This window comes from Mycena indigotica (genome assembly GCF_014461135.1).
Source record: "Mycena indigotica strain 171206Taipei chromosome Unknown Mind.scaff0001, whole genome shotgun sequence".
In the NCBI taxonomy this organism is placed as follows: domain Eukaryota; kingdom Fungi; phylum Basidiomycota; class Agaricomycetes; order Agaricales; family Mycenaceae; genus Mycena; species Mycena indigotica.
In genome coordinates, this window is record NW_023503000.1 from 2,853,059 (window position 1) to 2,872,252 (window position 19,194).

General features: G+C 51.0%; 5 protein-coding genes across 5 annotated transcripts; all 5 read right to left on the bottom strand.

Annotated features, from left to right (window-relative positions):
* Positions 1-710: 710 nt before the first annotated feature.
* MIND_00086800 (DUF2235 domain-containing protein) lies at positions 711-1,676 on the bottom strand (the record flags this gene model as incomplete). Its single annotated transcript, XM_037357825.1, has 9 exons — positions 711-716; positions 765-908; positions 957-966; positions 1,015-1,035; positions 1,082-1,135; positions 1,178-1,281; positions 1,336-1,407; positions 1,462-1,562; positions 1,613-1,676. The coding sequence occupies 9 exons, from the start codon at positions 1,674-1,676 to the stop codon at positions 711-713; spliced, it is 576 nt and encodes a 191-aa protein (XP_037225735.1).
* Positions 1,677-3,859: 2,183 nt separating this feature from the next.
* Positions 3,860-6,498, bottom strand: MIND_00086900 (Dynein heavy chain protein 1; the record flags this gene model as incomplete). Its single annotated transcript, XM_037357826.1, has 8 exons — positions 3,860-4,252; positions 4,361-4,738; positions 4,773-4,887; positions 4,936-5,391; positions 5,442-5,789; positions 5,835-5,910; positions 5,956-6,243; positions 6,291-6,498. The coding sequence occupies 8 exons, from the start codon at positions 6,496-6,498 to the stop codon at positions 3,860-3,862; spliced, it is 2,262 nt and encodes a 753-aa protein (XP_037225736.1).
* A 47-nt stretch (positions 6,499-6,545) lies between these two features.
* Positions 6,546-6,884, bottom strand: MIND_00087000 (uncharacterized protein; the record flags this gene model as incomplete). The annotated part of the gene is made up of 1 exon (XM_037357827.1): positions 6,546-6,884. The coding sequence occupies one exon, from the start codon at positions 6,882-6,884 to the stop codon at positions 6,546-6,548; it is 339 nt and encodes a 112-aa protein (XP_037225737.1).
* Positions 6,885-6,910: 26 nt separating this feature from the next.
* MIND_00087100 (uncharacterized protein) lies at positions 6,911-7,587 on the bottom strand (the record flags this gene model as incomplete). The annotated part of the gene is made up of 5 exons (XM_037357828.1): positions 6,911-7,079; positions 7,118-7,269; positions 7,323-7,405; positions 7,456-7,515; positions 7,563-7,587. The coding sequence occupies 5 exons, from the start codon at positions 7,585-7,587 to the stop codon at positions 6,911-6,913; spliced, it is 489 nt and encodes a 162-aa protein (XP_037225738.1).
* Positions 7,588-10,485: 2,898 nt separating this feature from the next.
* Positions 10,486-11,145, bottom strand: MIND_00087300 (uncharacterized protein; the record flags this gene model as incomplete). The annotated part of the gene is made up of 1 exon (XM_037357829.1): positions 10,486-11,145. One exon carries the CDS (start codon positions 11,143-11,145, stop codon positions 10,486-10,488), a length of 660 nt encoding a protein of 219 aa, XP_037225739.1.
* Positions 11,146-19,194: the final 8,049 nt, after the last annotated feature.

The following is a 19,194-nucleotide window of genomic DNA, read 5'->3' on the forward strand; positions in this document are numbered from 1 at the left end:
AGAGATGTTTTCTGGACAAGATGGAGTAGCGGGAAATCGGAGAGCGTGTTCGAAGGTTACAATTGATTGCTACCACTAACACAATTTACAGCAGGGCATCCCTCTGCATACCCTCTGGGGAACTGTGTGGACATGTACTGTAGAAGATAGTCAGTTAAAACGCACACTGTTTGGATTGGTAGCTCACCAGACAGAGAGAGATGTTTTCTGGACAAGATGGAGTAGCGGGAAATCGGAGAGCGTGTTCGAAGGTTACAATTGATTGCTACCACTAACACAATTTACAGCAGGGCATCCCTCTGCATACCCTCTGGGGAACTGTGTGGACATGTACTGTAGAAGATAGTCAGTTAAAACACACTGTTTGGATTGGTAGCTCACCAGAAAGAAAGAGATGCTTTCTGGACAATCTGAGAAGGAAAGCTCCAGGAGCAAATAGCACAGAGCATATTTTTCTGAGCAACCAGATGGGGAAATCAGAGAGTTTGTTTCAGAGATTCAGAATTCGGTGCTATCACTAGGACAGGTGCAGCAGGTCTGGGGGAAGTGTATGTACATGCACTGTAGAAGATAAGCCAGTAATCTGTCTGAGTTGGCATCGTGCTCACAAAGCAGGGAGAGAGAGAGGCAGTCACCGTCACAGTCACGAATTTGCTGTACATGTGACTGTCACGTCGCGTGACACCGAAATTCAGAGATTTATCATTTTGTCAAGCCTGAGTCGGAATATAAGTAAAGGAAACGCGAAAACCGCCTGTGATTACCTGAAGACTACCAAGTTTACGGGGCAACAACACAAACTGCACGACTCGATATCGATCAACCAGGACGAGTCGGGCATCACTTTTCTCCTGCGGGTTGTAGGCGAAGGGAACTTGCTGGTGGTTGCATTTGGGTAGCAGACCGATCTGTCGATGGTTAGACGGGCACTTCGGGTTAGCAGAGCTAGGACTGACTTGGTGCAGTCTACGAAGATGATTGAATATCAGCAGAGTGCCGAAAAAGACCACGTACATTCCGGTAAGCGCCCACAGTCTAAAATAATCAGGAAAACGGAGTGTCTTGCCGTGGGAGGACATACGTAGGCGCCGCGAGAAAACTTAAACATACAAATCTTGTCTCCGTGCTCATCCATCTGCCAGGTCAGTTACCGACGTTGATAGGGACAAGAACGCACAATTCTGCATCAAGAACTCGTAGCCCGCCATAACATGTGAGTTGAGGTGGCTTCCCAACATCGCATGGACCCGCGATGAAGTTTGGCCATCCAGGGACGAGTAACTTAGGGAATATTGTAGTCAAACAGCGATTCGTGGATATAATTTGTGCCGGTACCTGATGGTCCACAAGCTGTTTGCTGGGGTCGTATTTCTTGAGAAGGGAAAAGACATTGACCACATTGGAGTTCTAATTCGTCCTTCAGTCAGCACCGCGTTGAAAGAGTGGGTCAAGTTAACGCACATCGTCGTCAAACTGATCACCAGTCCCATCGAAACCAAGCACCAAGGTTCTGTGGTCGTTCATAGGCGGGTCGGTTTCTTCCAAATTAACCGTCTTCTCGACTCCATAGTACGTTTGAGAAAGCTAGAGTACAAGTCGTCGGCTTCGTTACCGTGAATGAGTGTGAATGTGAATGTAAGAGAGCGGGGGCTGAGGTCGGACATTGGAGCTTCCATAGCGGGGTTTGGAGAGAATTACGGATTATAACGAGCTGGGCGCCAGGGTCAGCAGTGGTCATTGATGATGCACTATCGAGACGCACTTCAAACTGAAGCGAGGAAAAATGGTAGTGACAAGCAGCGTTGGTCCTTCAAAGCTTCACCCACGTTAAGGGCTTATAAACCGAGCGCGGACTCTGAGGTGCACGGTTTGTGGCGACCCTGACGCCCGGCGGACGCACCCATTTATATGGTTGTGTTAGTTGATGGGAGAGTTGATGGAAGAGGGTGATGCATTCTGACGAGTCATCGGTAAATCGGCGCCGCTCTTAGTCTCGTACCCGACGTTCTTTCGAGAATCGCTCGCTGCGTGAGCGGAGTCCTGCGGACCGGTCCACGTGACTGATTTTAGTTTTTGATGCAGGGATTCTCTTCTTGAGGGCGGTCTCCAAAAGCCATGCCTCTCATTTGAGAAGAGCAATCTCGCCGTCGTCCTCTGTCACGACCTTGTCGTGCTCAACCAAAAAACACTTGACGAATGCCCTTCACACCCGGGCCGTTTATCCAGATGGCGAACAGATCCGTCTTGAAGCTTCCTCGCGATATGTTGCATTATGAGTTTGCCGACCATCTTATTGAGGTTTAATTCAGGACGAAGGATCCATGGAGACAGTAAATGTAACTTGAACTCGACCTCCTCAATGATTGTCGAGCCGGGATCGATGGTTCGCAAGGACGTTCGTGAGCGACAGTCAACGCAAGATTGCGGTTGACCGAGAGATGCGGTTGGAGGTAGACAGTGAGAAGGCGTCATTGATAATTTCCTCTAGACGAGGGATACCGAGCGTCATGTGTTTGCTAGAAACACCAGCAGAGATACATTTGGGCTTCGGTTCTGAAATGGTTTGAGCGAAACTGCACGAAAGAGAGGAGGAAAATTTACGAGAGAGGAACCGGTGACCTATAGCACTTGAGAAAGAAGTGTGCAGAAGAAGAGACTGCTTACAACGTAGGTTGGCCATAGACGAGAGCGGGAAAATGAATGCGATCCTTCCATGGCATGATCAGCATGCGAAGTTGTGGATGGGCCAAACCCCGCCGTGATTTGCTTAGTCCGACTTCGATGGGGGGATAGAAGAAGTCAGAATTGTGGACGGGCAGTAAAATGCGGAGATTATTCTTGAAAGTATTCGTGTCTTGAGTTCGTGCGTCATGTGCAGCCTTCGCGAGCTATGAAAAAAGAGATGAGCCAGAGAAAAGAACCCAATTGATGTACTCGCCCGAGCTCCAAGGGCATTCCATGGTCCCGGGTTTGTCTTGGAATCAAAATAGAGGTATTGGAGGACAGGGAGAACGTCAAAGCGACAGGTCCGGTATATTTGTTGGAGACCTTCTAGGCAACAAAGCGGGACAATGTAGTCTAGGTAGAAAGTAAGCACGAATATCGCACAAACAGACCGACAAACCTTTCCGCTTCCACTGACACCAATCAACAAAAGATGGCCTTGAACTTGTCGGAAGACACGGTCAATACGATATATATAGTTCTTGGACGTCCAATTGGAGAACAGAATGGGCCGCCCCAGAGCCTCTTCGCGATTGATCGTTGGGAAGTTTTCCATCGCATTCGAATCGATGTTCTCGTCGGTCCACAATTTCTCTTCTTCCGTTACAAGTCGATCTTGGAACAATCGAAGTGCTTCATGAGCCAGACACGAACAAGCCCTTCGACTGCCAGGATTTCCAGAGGCCGGATTGCCTCGTAAATACCACGAACCCAACGAGTCAGTTCACGTGGACTGTAGACGTAATGGGCTTGCACGTCTGTAGTGAAGCGTTTCTGCGACGCGAGATAGAATGCGACCATGGCATCGGTGAGAGGCTCCGCGTAAGCCCGTAGATTGGGAACAACTTTGAGAACCCGCGGTTGTAGGTCCCGTAGATTTGTTTGAGGGAAACTTCTCCAGGATAGTCGACCATGACCAGTGGCGCATGACGGAGGAAACGATGGGTGAGCGGAACTCGACCAGGATCAGTGGGTGGGTTACAAGCCCCAACAAACTGGATACGCTTCAGCTTGATCCAAGCCATATCGGAAGTTCGCCAATAACCACCACTTTCAACCAATCGACGGATGAAAGAAATAACGCGCTGGGTCCCATACTTGTCCGGCGCGGGCAAGTTGATCTCATCGCAAAACACTACAAGCCAGCGGCCAATCTGAACCGGGCGAGAATCACACCATTGGGAGTCTTGCGGTATTCACAATATTGCTCGAATGTCTTGAGTATGAGTTCAGGGGTTGTCGCACTGGAAAAGTTGAGGCCAGCAACCTCCATATCGGGTAACTTGCGAAGAGCGCTGAACAGGGTCATGGTCTTTCCAGAACCAGGAGGACCGCAAAGCATCAGTGGCTTGTGCTCCGACAGCCACGAGTATAAAACCTCCTCGTGACGCACAGTGTCCATCGTTGGAATGACCACGTCAGACGCGGTGACCGCATAGGGTTCAATGTCGATAACAGGAACTTTGGATTGCCAGGCAATCCACTCGCCATTGGAGATTTGGACATCGAAGCCAATGAGCGAGCTACCCTGTTAAAGAGGCGGAAGGTCGATGCTGGTTTGCTTACGCAGGAATTCGCCCATTTCAGCGCGCAGGTCGAGTTTGGCATCGCCAGAGAATGCCCAAATGATGCTGACTAAGAGTCGCTTGGTCACGTATTGCTCGACGCGGTCATGTGACAACGGGAAGTCAGGGTGCTGGATGTTGTACTCGATGATATTGCGAACTGTCTTGTTGAGAAGCGAGAAGAGAGTGCTGAGAGCACGAGTCACAGTGAAGTCCATGATATGTTCGATGGAGTCTGCAAATGTCAAAGCGTTGCTGACCAGTTCTCCATCCTCGAAGTATTGCTCTAAGATGGACGCGACTTCCTTTTGTGTCGCCAGGTTGTCGGCTTCGCTTGCTGATGGATCGACCCTGCGCTCAATTATATCACCCGCGTCTTCGTCGTCAGCGTCGAGGGGCGGCGAGTGTCTCGAGATAGTGTCGATAGACCATTTGAGGATCGATGACGTCTTCGCTGAACCAAATCATACCGCAACGACTGACGGTGGCCAAGGTCGCATACTTGAGATGCTCAACTTCGAACATAATGCGCACGTTAGGAGGCAAATTCAGACGTTCACCATTGGGAAGCGTTAGAAGCTTGTTGTCGTCGAGGACACTGACCAGAAGACGTCAGACGAGAAAGAAAATCAACTTCAAAACCGACCTGTTCAGATTCTCTACCCATTCTGGGTCAACATCTCCATCGAAGATGATCCAATGGCGTTTGCCACTTTCGCCACGTACGTCGTCCACGATTTTACGCAGAATATGCCTAAACAGACCATCATTCCATTCACGTGTCGTTGCATCCAGAGTACCATAGAGCGCTTCCTTATCCATGGCCTTGGGATCGATGACATAGGGTACACCTTCAACCCCATCCAGTCGTTCGAGAGCAGCCAGTAAGACCTGCCATGCGTTCGTCTTGCCAGTTCCCGATGGCCCCACCATCATCAGACCATGCTGAGTTTTCTGGATCTGATATAGTTGCAGAATCTTCGCGATCCATTTGTCGCTAGGTGTGAGACGGCGCTCTGCACACACTAAGAGAATTTGTTCGCGTAGCTTATCGAGATCGACTGGTAGGTAATCGACGCCAGGGAAAACGTCAGCTAAAAGGCTAAAATCGGATTAGATTCGTGATAACAAGACAAGCCAAACAAGACTCACTTAGTAAGAAGGGGAACATCGCCTGCGACCAACTTGGGGACAATCGTTTCGGTGACACTTTGGATGATTTGCTCCCAAATCCCATCCGATAGCTCAACAACGGTGTCATCATTCCCCGCATCGGCTCGTGCGCTGAGCAAACGTTCACGTTTGAGAATAACAGCACTAGCTAACACAACCTTCAGGGCTCGCAAACCGAAGTCGTAATGAGGTTGCGGTGATAACTGTTCGTCGCAAAGGTTGAAGAAGGGAACAATTTTCGATGCGAGGGACTCCGCAGTACGGAAACCTTGCGAGAATAACATGACTTGAGCAATAAGCTCGCGATCGGGGCGTGTCATAGCCATTCTGCGGTTCCATGAGACAAATTTCGAGCGAATAGGGGATACTCACGGCCGGAAGAGTTTGATCAAATTGGGAGGCAGTTGAGAACGACCTGCATAGTTGGGAATGGTGGTAATGAAGATGCCTACACAAATGGGTTACCATTTACGACACAAGAGTGGAAACAAACCCATGTTCTTGTTAATCTTCAACTTCTTGCCGACCAACTCGATCTCCGTGTCGGGGTTCCTGACGAGCGAGGCAAGACCTTGCTGAATGCTGTGGACTTGTTGTGAAACTGCGCTGAGAATACGCTCTTTGAGTCGATTGAACTCGTCGAAACATCCCCAGGCACCGACTTGACACAGACCGATGAAAATACGACCCATTGCCTGGAAGTCAAATGTTTCATCGCAACAGAATACGAGCACAAAACGCCCAAGTTGGACACCAAGAGCTTTGACGGACTCGGTTTTACCTAAAAAAATGTCAGATGAAAGTGAAGGATGTAAAAAATGGGCTCACCTGTGCCAGCAGGACCGAATGGAGCGCCACCAAGTTGATTGTCGAGTGCTTGCGTGAGTGTTAGGTAGACACGGTCCGTGAGTGGTGTCTGGACGAGCCGATCTGGGACACTAAGGTATTCCCAACCATAAGGGAAGGAAGCGTCCGCCACCTTGATAGCCAAACGTTCGAGAGGATTCTCCACGGAGCGATCCAGGTAAAATCGCATTTGGGATAACCATGTAAAACCAGCTGGGTCAAGCACTTTATCAGCAATCAGTGTTCGAGTGACTCTCGTTGATGGACCAATTCTGTGATAAGGTGCTCGCACTTGCGACGAGTGACAGGTATAAGCTCTTGCAAGACGATGTCGGCGAGCAAATCAAGAGCCTGCGTAACAGTTTGCAGCGCGGCATCTGGTGCAGTCCTCGATTCGAGCGATGACTGGACAGCAGCCGTCCAGGCAACTTGAATGGCAAGAGTCACCAACTGCGCTGGGTATTTCTCCATCCAAGCCATAAATTGATCCATTGGAAGAGACGATCCGGTGCCGTAAAACGATTGTAACTCGCCAACAGCGTCTGTGAGCAGGTCCGCCAAGGAAAGGCGCATCATGGATTCGATTTTTGCGAGCCAGCCAGTCATTGATCTTGGGGAAATCTTTCAGCAGAATGGGTGTCGTAAACGGCACCTTTTCGCCCCTCTCTCGAAGCCATGCCTTGGATTTGGGTCAGGTCTTCGTCCAACATAACCGTTGAGATTCCGGCAAACATCTTTTTCAGATGCTTCATGATGCGGAGGATATCCTTGCTGTTACCAATCATCTCCAGCAAATCCTCGTCACCAACAAAGTAAAACCGGGGAACGAAGACCGCTCTCGTTCGAGGTATTCTCCCAGTGCCTTTTGAATCTTGTTCAACAGGTCTGCGAGTCGCTCCAAACTCTTCTGAACTCCCTGAATGTTCAAGACATCCAGCACGAAGGGGGACTTGTAGACTTTCTTCATGACGGTGAGGAACTCCGCGTTGATGTTTGAAAGCGACCGCTCTCAACCGGAAGCAGATGCTTGATATCGGTACTTCCAGAGAAAATGCCCTCGAGATATACCCACTGGCGCTGAACGTCAATCCACACATCTAAAAATCGAATCAGTAGCGAACATAGCATCATGCGATGAACAAAGTACCGAACAAGACATGGATTCGGTTGAGCTTCTCTTCCCAAGACGCAGCCTCCTCCTCAAAAACTGCAGTACCATTATTTAATTGGACTGGGACGGGGAAATAAAATGACCTTTATAATAGGGAGAAAGTTTCATGGCGGTAAGCGAGTTGAGGTTCTCGCTACACTTGGTGAAAAGATCGTCCCAACCTCTAAGGAGTGTTTCAGAAAATGTACATGTTGACCGGAAGATGATACACATACCTGATCAGGCGACACTTTGTTTGATAGTTGACCAAGTCTAGCGTGTAGCTGGTCTAGGTCTCCTTGACTTGCTTGATGTATTCCTCGAGAGCCATCTGGAAAAGACTTGAGCATATATCAAGCGAAAGGTTGGAGAAATCTACCTCTCCCTGCGCTTGAATGATAACTTCCTTGATGACGCTTTTCGTTCTTCTTGAGGTCCATATCGTAGACGGTGGCCAAGGGTCATGCTACAGAATCTCGGTAAGAGAAGCTACGGACGAGCATAACGATGAGCGAACATTGGCATTGGAATAGCAGCAGGCATCCGGAGTGCTTTGAAAAGCTACTTCCAGTGTCTGTCCTTCATAGCCTCTGATTGCAGCTCTGAAACGACAGAGTTAGACTTGAGGAGCCCCTTCAATACGTCCCGGACATATTCGAAGGCTGCATATTGACGCATCCGCGTTGGCATCTTGCCCGTTGACTGAATCAGCCCGTCGATTTGTTGTCGCAATTTTCTTGGCTGGACGGGTCGACCAAAGCATCTCCCGAAGCTCAGAAATCTGGCTCCACACGCCGGAGAGGGCGGTCCAAACACTTGTGAGGTCACGTAACTCTTCGAAGACAGGCTCGAGACCGTGTGGCGGACAAATTCAAGGTCAAGGGCTTCTTTCGCCCGACAAAGGAGGTCGTAGTCGTCCTGTACTCGATTAAGCTTTCCCTCGAAGACATTGATTTGATTGTGTTCATGGCGATGTCTGCGCGCATGTTGCCCTGGACAGGACGAGTTTGCTCCCACTCTGAAATAATGTCGTTGATCTTGTTCTCGACGATTTTGTCCTCGGCGACGATCTTGAGTTGCAGGCCGGCTATTACAGCATGAGTAGACGAGTGGGAGGGACAATTGGGGACGCACCGAGTTGCTCCTGAATGGAGTCGTTCTTTCTCTTCAATATCTCATTGTAGGCGCTCCACTCCCCACGCAGTTGGTCGCTGTACAGCCAGTCATCCGGGAACTGATATCTGAACCGGTGTAGTGTCTTCTCCCCACTTTCACAGAGGTCTATAATGGGTGCTTATGTTTTGGTCTTCTTCTTCAGGTTCTGGACGAAGGTAATGAATGTGACGCGGCTGCCGTCGAGGAGTTGCCAGGCGCAAAGGCCTAATAAGAGTTAGTAGACCGAAAAATGTGGGTACTGGAGGGACTAGCCTCCATGGTCGTTTGTGTCTACGCGTCGAGGCGTAAAGAGTTGGTTGGCACGTGCTTTGACAGGCCTTCGCTCTCAAGTGTCCAGCGAATGTTAACGTTTGCGAGGGAGCAGGGTGCCGACAAGTTGTACCCTGGCCATGGAAAGGAGCTTATAGAGACCTATATAGCCCACCGCCAAGACCGCGAAAACCAGCTTTTAGAGCTGCTGAAGGATGGGAAACCGTGGAGAGGGTAAGGATGCTGAGCAAATGCTGAGTGGCAGGTTGTTCAGACCAAGTAAATTGTCTAGTATACAGTGGAAAGTGGTACAGACAGCAATACAATACCTATTGTAAATGTGAATAAAAAACTCTGGCAAGTGAGACGCAAGTCAAATCGTCTCGCAAAGAACTCTTGCTCGCTGATCTCGCCGTCCTGGTCGAGGTCAAATTCATCTATCATCGCTTGTCTGAAACAAGTCAGACGCGCGAAGAAATAAAAGCAGGCAAACGTACAGCTCGTCATCCTCCAATCTGTCTCCAATTTCCTTCGCCACTCGACGCAAATTCCTCGACGATATCTTCCCAGTGTTGTCGTCGTCAAACGGCTGGAATGCTTGTCGTATTTCATCCATAGGGTCACGCGCAAGTATGCGGTCCGCCACTGAGCCAGTCAATCTAGGAGAACAACAAGAGAAGGAACAACGCACTTATTCTCGCAAAATCTTCAAACTCCATCACGCCCTGGCCGTTCTTGTGGTGGTCCCTCAACAGCTTGAACACCTCGGCCTTCTTCATGTCGAATCCCAACGCCCGCATCGCGACTTTAAGCTCGTGGTAGTCGATGGCCCCATCCTTGTCTGTGTCAAACAGCTCAAACGCCTCTTTTATCTCTTGGCTTAGGCTACTTCCAAGCCCTTGTTCCGAACCGAACTTATGACACAGCAGAAAAAAAATTGCGGGTGAGGCGGAAAGCTACTATGTACATCGAGGTTTATTCCAGTGGAAGTGTACAACACGCTCGTACTTGGTCTAGTCATGGACTTAGGAAAGCTTGGAGTGGCTGGCTCGCCATGTTGAACGAAGTCCATGTTCCCAAGACCACATGGAAGCGCAAGCCGAATGTTCCTCATCCGCCAGGCCTTGGCACAGAACGTGTTCCATGACAATGATTTTTGTTGGGGCATCGATTGAAGCAGGTTTGAGCAAGGACCACAGGATGCCAATCTGGTCCGGCCGTTGCGGCAAATTCAACTGCCGTATGACTATAAGGCGAATGGCCTGAAAGGAAAGGGCGTGTGCAAGAATTTCGACAAATTGGTCGCCAACCAAAACCTGGATCCCCAGATCAAGGAGATCCAAATGTCGGAGTCGAGTCCCCATCAAGGAAGGCAAAAGCCTTACTTGACCGCCAATAAACTCCATATATGCGGAAATATCCCCAATTAGACGCAAGAAAGTGACGCTATGAAGGCGAGTTTTATTTAGCGAGAGAAAGTCGTCCGTATTGTGCACGCTAGCAAGTCGCAATGAAAGGGCCCGTAGTTGGGGGTGTACATCGGGGAGATCAACGATCCGCAAGCGTGAGGGTAGAGCGTGTTGCAAAGAAATGTCAAGTGGTTCAGGCGAAGAAGAATGATTGGATGGTGGGAAGTAGACTTGGCAACGAGGGGCTCATTGATATCGAGAGCAAGGGTTTCGAGGCTGGGAGTCTGGCGAAGGCAGTCGAGTAGGTCCATAGCAAAATCGGAGCGACGGGGCCATTGACATGTGTCAAGGCCAATGATGTGATATGAGGGGCAACTAAAAATGGGCGAGGAGATGACTCATTGAGATGGCAAAATCCAACGGCAAGACCCAACAACGGAGGGGGCTCGATGTCAAATTCACATTCACCCAAAGAGATCGGAGTGGCGGAGAATTCCTCGAGCGAGGCGAAGGTTGGTTGAGGTTTGACGGCCAATAAGTGGTCAACAAAGATGTCCCAGGCGGAGTGGGAGCAATACTGCAGGGAGATATGTGTGACTGTCTCCGCTTTGGCACCCAGCAGAGCGGCAATCGAAGACAAAAACATGATATCCAATTCCGAGTCCAGGTCAAGGTCGATGCGCAATCGTTTGGAGCTGCCCGGGCAAGCCAAAAAACCTTGTTGATGTAGTACTGAGGCATTCGCGGGACCAGAATTATGTGCGACCATAAGGTGGCAATAGACTCCAAGGCGAGTTTCCAACACCCGCACACCGCTCCAAGAGCCATCTTTTGCCGAACGTCGTTCTGCCATGTGATGGAGATATCCAAGGCGAGGCAGGCTTCGAAGATGACCCCAAGGATGTCGAACGTTGCCAAAGCTTTATTCGTTGCGGGTGTGGGAGGTGAATTGACGCAAGGCGCCATGTTTGAAGTGCGGCGGTCGGTTGGGACGATAAGTTTTATAATGTAGGCGCTCTCGACATTCGATCTGCCTGTTTATATGGACCAGAGCGAGTTTCCGCTTCGAAAACTTCCGGTCTTCGAAGAGTTCCGCTGTCTGGAGAGTTCCGAATAGCATGATCATGCAATTTGCCATAGAGGCCCGAAGACGCGTCGGATAGTCGGTAAATCAGTGAGCAAATTACGAGGGACAGTCTATGTGAAGTCAGATGTTGTCGTCGTTCATTGAGTTAGCACTCACCCAGCCCAAACTAGTTATGCGTAATAGACGGGCGATGCGAGTTCACGTACGATAGCCGGGAGGAGGTTTTTGGCAGACTGGGGATGGCATCTGGAGTAGATAGTGGTGGTGGTCGCAAGCAAGTTGAGACAAGAGATTATGTTTAATTTGAAGGAGACGCGGGACCCGCTCGGCTTCCTCAAGGCAAGCGAAAAACACTTCCGAGGTTTTGCTTGACCCAGCTACGATCCTATTCGTTGCGATTCAAAGTGAATTTCTGGACCTCTAGCCATGGCTTTGGTTCGTGATTGCGCACTTGTTTTCTTTCGCCGAGACCCCATCATCTTGCCTAGTTGCGGTAAACGGCCAAGAGGTGGCAAATCCGTCCAGCCTGCCCGAAAGTGAGCAGGGAAACCCACTGTTCAACATTGAGCGGATGTCGGAAGGCGGCCTGTCACATGATCATATCCGAGTCGTGACATCACAATTCCAAGGCTTCGTGCAAACGCCCAAGGTCCAGAGCGCGACCCTCCAGCGGTTGTCGTTGGACGAACCAAGAGCGAACCCACGTTTGGTTCGTCACGGTTGCGCAGCAAGGCTTCGTCCTTTAATCCTGACGCTAAATTCTCCCACAAGTAAGAGTTGTCCTTGTTGAATATCATCCGTCGCTAATTCTGGCCTAGACGTTCTCGCAACGCCTCAGTCTACTGCCACATCGTCTGCTGATATCTCGGCCAGCAGCTCTCCCCATGCGACGAACGGCGGGTTTCCCTGTTCACCCCCACCAAGGACAATACTTCGTGCGTGCTTAATTCTCCACTTTTAAATATCTAATCGCGCTCTCAAATCCAGTGGGCCTCGCGTTGAACAAACATTCAATGTGCTCTGAACTAACGGAGTCCATATCGACCGACAATACTCTCGCTTTTAACATCCAATTCTTCACACCACGGGTCTCTTTGCTCAAGTCCAGAGTACGACCCTCCAGCGGTTGTCGTTGGACTAGCCAAGAGCGAACCCACCTTTGGTTCGTCACGGTTGGGCAGCAAGTCTTCGTCCTCCAACCCTGACGCCCAATTCTCCCACAAGAGTTGTCCTTGAGAATATCCGTTGTGGCTAATTCCGGCCTAGAATTTCATGCAAGCTCGCAACGCCTCAGTTTACCGCCACGTTGGCTGCTACAGACGCTCTAAATGCTGCTTCAAATCTTTTTTCGCGCCGTCCAGGCGTTTCCCTGTTCGTCTCCACCAAGGACAATTCGTGCGTGTTTTATTCCTACACTTTGAAAAAATCTAATGCGCGCTCTTAAATCCAGTGGGCATCGCATTGCGTGGATCACAATATGCTCTAAACTAATGGAGCCCATACGGCTGCTCGCGCTTTCAATTCCCAAGCTCTTAGTCTGCTGCTATCTCAGCTACCAGCACTCCCAATGTGGCGAGCAGCGGGCTTCCCTGCTCACCTTCAAGTCGGGAGAATTCCACGCAAGCATCGACCCTTGAATTGATTATCGATTCGCGTCTGCCTCCATTCCTTGCCGTTGCCTGTCTGATGGTAAAGAGAAAGAACGGAACTCGAGCGGAATCCGAACCCTGAGAGCTTAATCCTGGCCAATGGCATCGACTTCTGCCGCCTCGATGTCCGGTTTCCATCACTTAATCAATCAAGTGCGCCCTCCCGCCGCTCACTTTCCCATTTATTTGGGCCTCATATATAACCCCCAGCCAAACTGTCAGCACCCTCGTCCAACTCAGCCATGCGACAAATGGCCACGCGAAAAATGGCCCCACGAAAAATGGCCCCGTCAGGGATGGCTTGCACCAGCTGTTCGGATGCTCACCGACCCTGCAGCCGCTCTCGTCCTGATCAAGTCTGTGTCAGGTGCAACGAGATGAGAAACGGACAATTTTGTGTGCGTCCACCTGGCTGGAGGTCCCAATTCAAGCGCAAGAAGACCCCCAGTAACGCTCAAGCCCCTGGTGTCCCCAAGCGTTCTAAAGCAAGCGTCCAGTCCCAACATATCACTGTCGCGAACAATGCGACCTCCACGCAGACCATCTTGCCAGACCCCTCCCGGGAAGATCTGGCTGGGTTCCCACCAGTTTCCGCCCCCTATGCACCAATGCTCGTCACTGTCCCCTGCTCTGAGCCTATGGCTGCGCCACGACCTGTCGGCACCACCTCTGTTCCGCCACTCCAAGCACACGCAATGGTGCCATCGGCAGAGCCCTTCCCTTCCTCTCAGTCATACACCTTCGACGGAAACAACTGGGCTGCTGGATCGTTCAACGGATATGAAATGTCCCAGGACCATGCCTCTGCGATGGTGCCATCGGCAGAGCCCTTCCCTTCCTCTCAGTCATACACCTTCGACGGAAACAACTGGGCTGCGGGATCGTTCAACGGATACGAAATGTCCCAGGACCATGCCTCTGCGATGGTGCCATCGGCAGAGCCCTTCCCTTCCTCTCAGTCATACACCCTCGACGGAAACAACTGGGCCGTTGGATCGTTCAACGGACACGAAATTGTCTCCGGGTCTGCGATGGTGCCATTGCCAGAGCCCTTCCCTTCTCAGCGATTCACATCTGAGGAAAATAACTGGGGCACTGGATCATCCAACTGGGCTTATCATGCTTTTTGAACTTGTCGTCTGTCCCGATCCATCCCTACGTTTGCCTTGAAACTTCGAAAGTCGAAAGTACCCATGCTCCGCGCCAAATCTGATGATCGATCTCATATACTATACTCAACATTCTTGACAAGTAACAACTCTTACAAACATTCGATACCTTCTAACATTCTTAACTACATATAACCTTTTGAACAAAACTGCCTTGGTGAACTGGCTGCGCCCAAGTTCATGAAGTGCTCGCTTAGATAATTCAAGTACATATGATAACCCAATCAGTATTGATGTGCTGAAACAGGTCAATGACCGCCGTCACACACACACTCTCTCTCTGCTTGGGGAGCTACCAACTCATATAAATCACTGACTTATCTTCTACAGTACCTGTCCATACACTTCCCTCGATGGTATGCAGAGGGATTCCCTGCTGTACTCAGTGTTAGTGGTAGCAACCAATTGTAACCCTGAAACAAAACTCTCCGATTTTCCGCTGTTCCATCTGGTCGCTCAGAAAAATATGCTCTGTGCTATTTGCTCCTGGGGATTTCTTCTTCTCAGATTGCCCCAAACATCTCTCTTTGTCTGGTGAGCTACCAATTCAAACAATGTGTGTTTTAACTGACTTCAAATATCTCGAAAACATTCCTGCATATGCTCAAAGCCGAAGAGAAGAATTTAATCACGATATCTATTTCCTTAGCGGACGAAGCCAAAGGGAGATTCGAACGAAGGTTGACGACCGCATTCGAATCAGACAGTTTCAGTGAATCGGCACGAGCATGGAACGAACAGGGGAGTTTGGTCGTTCGAGAAGTTCTGGAGCAGCATTTGTTACCCATGGGCGCTAAATGGATCAGAGAACATTGCCGCGATGAGGTTGAAGATGCTCTTGCCCAGCGGTGTGCCGATGAACTACGAAAGGCTCGTTTTTTGTCTCTTCCTCGACGCATGTACTGACCAACTTTCAACCATAGCGAGTCGATGTCACCCCAGTCATTGTTACCGGCATACTGTTAATATACTGACAGCGCGTATCTAGTTCCCCCCTCGCGCCTACACCCGCACCCCGCCTGACGACTTTGAGGTCGTTGTCCTCGGTATGTGGTTCATTACTTCGTTTCGTTCACCCATAACACTGTCAAGGACGTCAGCGCCGATGTCTATTTGGACATATTCTCCTTCAAGTTGGCACCTTGAGTGAGCGCTACTGTCCAAGACATTGACGATGAAGACTAACCTCCTTGAAGACTTGTCCTCGTTGCTCTCGACGACAAGCTTGACTCGCAGTACTTGAAGATATTGCCGACAACCGACAGAAGTCCCGACTGGCGGGACTGGGCTGGCTTGGACTTGGTGATTGACGGGGGGATTTGTAGGCTCGCTTATGCCAGCACCCAACGGCGGATGAAAGGGCAAGCACGATCACCGCCAGAGGTCACACCAATAACGACTGGCTCGAGTCTAGGGGATTTGAGGTCTGGGTTGGTGAGTTTGCGGTATAAAACGGCAACGGCAACGATTAACCTACCTTTTAGATTGGCCTTGGCAATTATGTCGGAAAAGGGCGGGTTAGCGAACACTGTTGTCTTCGCTGTCTCCAGTTTCAATTTGGCAGCTTAGTGCTGTTGTCCACGATATTGACAACGACGACAAACCTTATTCAAGACTCGTCCCCGCCCGAGCCGTCGACAACGAGCTGGAATCGGAGTATCCTCAGTCTGGAGTGGGGCTTGGTGAGTCTAATGTCTACAACTCTAAACACGATGACTGACTCTCGCTGGAAGATATTGCCTACAACGACAAGAGCAGCGACTTGTTCGCACAAGTCCCGACTGGCAGGCCCGACACTTTGCGATGGTGATTGCCGAGGATCTGAGGTCTGCGTTGGTGAGTTTGTGGTCTAGAACGGCAACGGCAATGACTAACCTACCTTTGAGATTGGCCTTGGTTATGTCAGAAAAAGGCGGGTTAGTGAACATTATTGTTTTCGCTGTCGGCTTCAGAAATGCTTAGTGAGTGCTGTTGTCCACGGCATTGACAACGACAACTAACCTGATTCAAGACTTGTCCCCGCCGCTCTCGACAACGAGCTTGAATGGAGGTATCGGTTGCGATTGCGTTGGAAGTGAAAATGGGTTGACTAGCGGGACTAGGTTAAGTTGGGATTGGTGAGTTTGGGGTCTAGAACAGCAAGGACAACGACTAACGAAGCTTGGAGATTGGCCGCGCTGCCTTCGCGGTCATGTCCACGACACCGAACGGTACTGTCGCTGTCGCCAGCAACGAGCAGAACAGCAGGCCACTGGCAGCGCCGCCTTCTTGCTGGCAAGACGTAAGACGGCTGTCAGAATTTGAAGCTGGTGAGTTTGTCGCCGTTGTTAAAGGCGTCTTGAACGAGCCTTTCAGCGTTGTTCTTGCCCGGGGGTTGTGCTTTTGGCGTGTGACAAACGAGTGGGGCGGAATACAGCGACAACGTGAAGCTGTCGTCAGCCCAGGGCTATCGGGCCTGAGATTGTTCCACGCTGCCATCGACACCGAGGTCGCGGTTGCCAAACGGCGACAAGATTTTCAAAGACGGGGCCGATTGGCGGGACGAGTTTGGCGGTGCTGATTGGCGGTCTGGTTTGGTGAGTTTGGGGTCTGAAACGGCAACGGCAGCGACTGACCTAGCTAGTAGACTAGTCCGCGCTGCCTTTGTAGTGATGTCGGCGAAAGCAAACGACACCGGTGGTCCAGCGCCGAGCAGGCCTGCGAGACGGCTGTCGCAGTCTGGAAACGACGACAACGCTTGGGATTCTGCCCCGAATGGCCCTCGAACGGCAATAACGAAAACTACAGCCCCCCATCTATAGTAACCGCACCACTCCCGGCTAAAACAACTTGAAGTAACCCCCCCCCCCCGGCCTCACCGACTCAAACTCTGCAGCAAACTCGTTGCGGACTGCGTCGGCAAAATCAATCCGCGGATTCCACAACGACACGGCTACAAACTCACTGAGTATGTCGTCTCAACCGGCAGCAGCAGCCTCATACGCGACAGCAACTTGGCGCCATTCAAGACTACTAACACAACCTCGCATTGTCGCTCCCTCGTTTGTCGCCAGCGACACTTGTTCAAGACGACTTCAACAACGGCTACAAACTCACCCCCACCGTGAAGATGAAAGACGATCGACCCTCGGTTTTGGCCATCTCTTAGGGCAAAGGCGACCCGTCATTACCGTTGTCTATCTCGATCCACGCGGCCGCATGCGAGAACAGACCCAATTGGACAATCTCACTGTCGGCAAGTTTCGCGACGACTTCATCGACCTTCTTCGCAGGCGCCAACCAGATGTTATTGGCATCAGCGGCTTCAACTCTAGTCCAGCCCCCCAACGCACCCACAATGGCAAACGAATCTCCCATCCCCGCGCCACCGCAGGGCCCAGTCTCCCCGACCTGACCGCCTTCCTCTCCCAGCTCTCCCTCGACCTCTCCCCACACACAGCACTTTTCGCAGAATACGACTTGACCTCCCTCGCTGCCGTGCGCCATCTGTACAAGTTCGCGCCCAATGATCGGCGGCAGGCGCTCCGGCGCATATTCTGGGACCCGTGGCACCGCGCAGCCGACGACGAGGCAGACGAACGGGCAAGAGAAAGAAGCACGGGGCTCACGTGGCTCGAGGTCACCGCCCGGGCGCGAAAAACTTGAATGTTAGTGCTGGTGGTCGCGTTTGTTTGAAGAAATTGTGTTTGTGCCTTGCTGAAAAATGAACGAACTGCTTGGTATGTGTGTTTGCTTTGTCTCGTGCTTGCTTTGTATTTCGAATAGTGTAGACCTGCAATGAGAAAAAATCCTGTTTGTGCTTTGAAAACGCGTTGGAAACTTGCCTCGGAAAAGTTGGCACTCTTGCACGTGATCGTTCCTCTTCCAAAAAAAAGCAAATGTGAACGAAAGAAAGAACTCGACGTTGGAAGCCAAAATCCGACAAGTTAAGAAAGAAAGAGCTCTTCCAGACAATTAGACACGCAACTCAGACAAGGGATACAAAACAAGCAATCTTTGAATTCCAACTACCAACTACAAGTACATTGACATCCCCAGCGCGTCTGGCGGCATCAAAACCCGGGCATGTAAAACCACGTGGGAAACCAAGCCGGGAAAAAGCATGCCAGAACAACGCAGGTGCCGAATGGATAACAAGAGCGCAGGGCCGGAGCTTGCAGTCGGTCAGCGCGTGAAGTAAGGGCATAGCAGGAAAAGGGACATACCAAAACGCGTCGCCGACGAAAGTTGATGGCCAATGTTGAGGACCCCACACGAGTTGGACGTGGCGGACATTTGCAAGGGATCCCTTCCACGCCGAATGCCCGAAGCGTGCAGCAGTAAAGCGCGCAATGCGCGAATGCCCGCAAACTACGTGATAGGGAGGCGCGCCGCCGACCGACGCTGGACGAGTGTTTGCCCTGCCAGTCCCCAGCGAACACTGACTGCACGGACGGTTTCTGGCGGGGTCGTAGAACGTGTTGGCGGTGGCCGTGTCGAAAGGTCGAATCTGCCAGTTGTGATCAGGCCGGGAAAGAGCGAGCGACGCACAAAGGGGGGAGCGCGCAGCCGAGGGGGAGGACGGGACGGTTTCGGTCCTGTGCCCCGAATCCCTTGCCGCGACAGCCCCGCCCCAGATGCGTGCCGGAAGGTCTAATTGAGTGATAGCTGGCCAGCGTGGACAGTGGGTTGCAAAGACACATCCGTATCACCCACCCAAGCCCATTCCGACAACGCCGCCCGAGTATGCATCCGCAAGCCCGAGAAACGAAAACACATTCCCGGCGCCGGATCCCGATTCCCGATGGCGAAACGCGTTGTCGAAAGGAGTGGCAGCGTCGAAGGCGAAGAAAAGGAATGGTGAGGAAGACCTAGTTGATACGATAAGCTTTGGAGAAGACGAAAATCAAAACTATAAGATATCAGCAGGCGCCGGAGGGAAACGAAGAAGACGTACGATCAAGCCCATGTCGAAACGAGCAGCGCAAAACCCCAGCGAAAACGACTCTCCAAAAAGA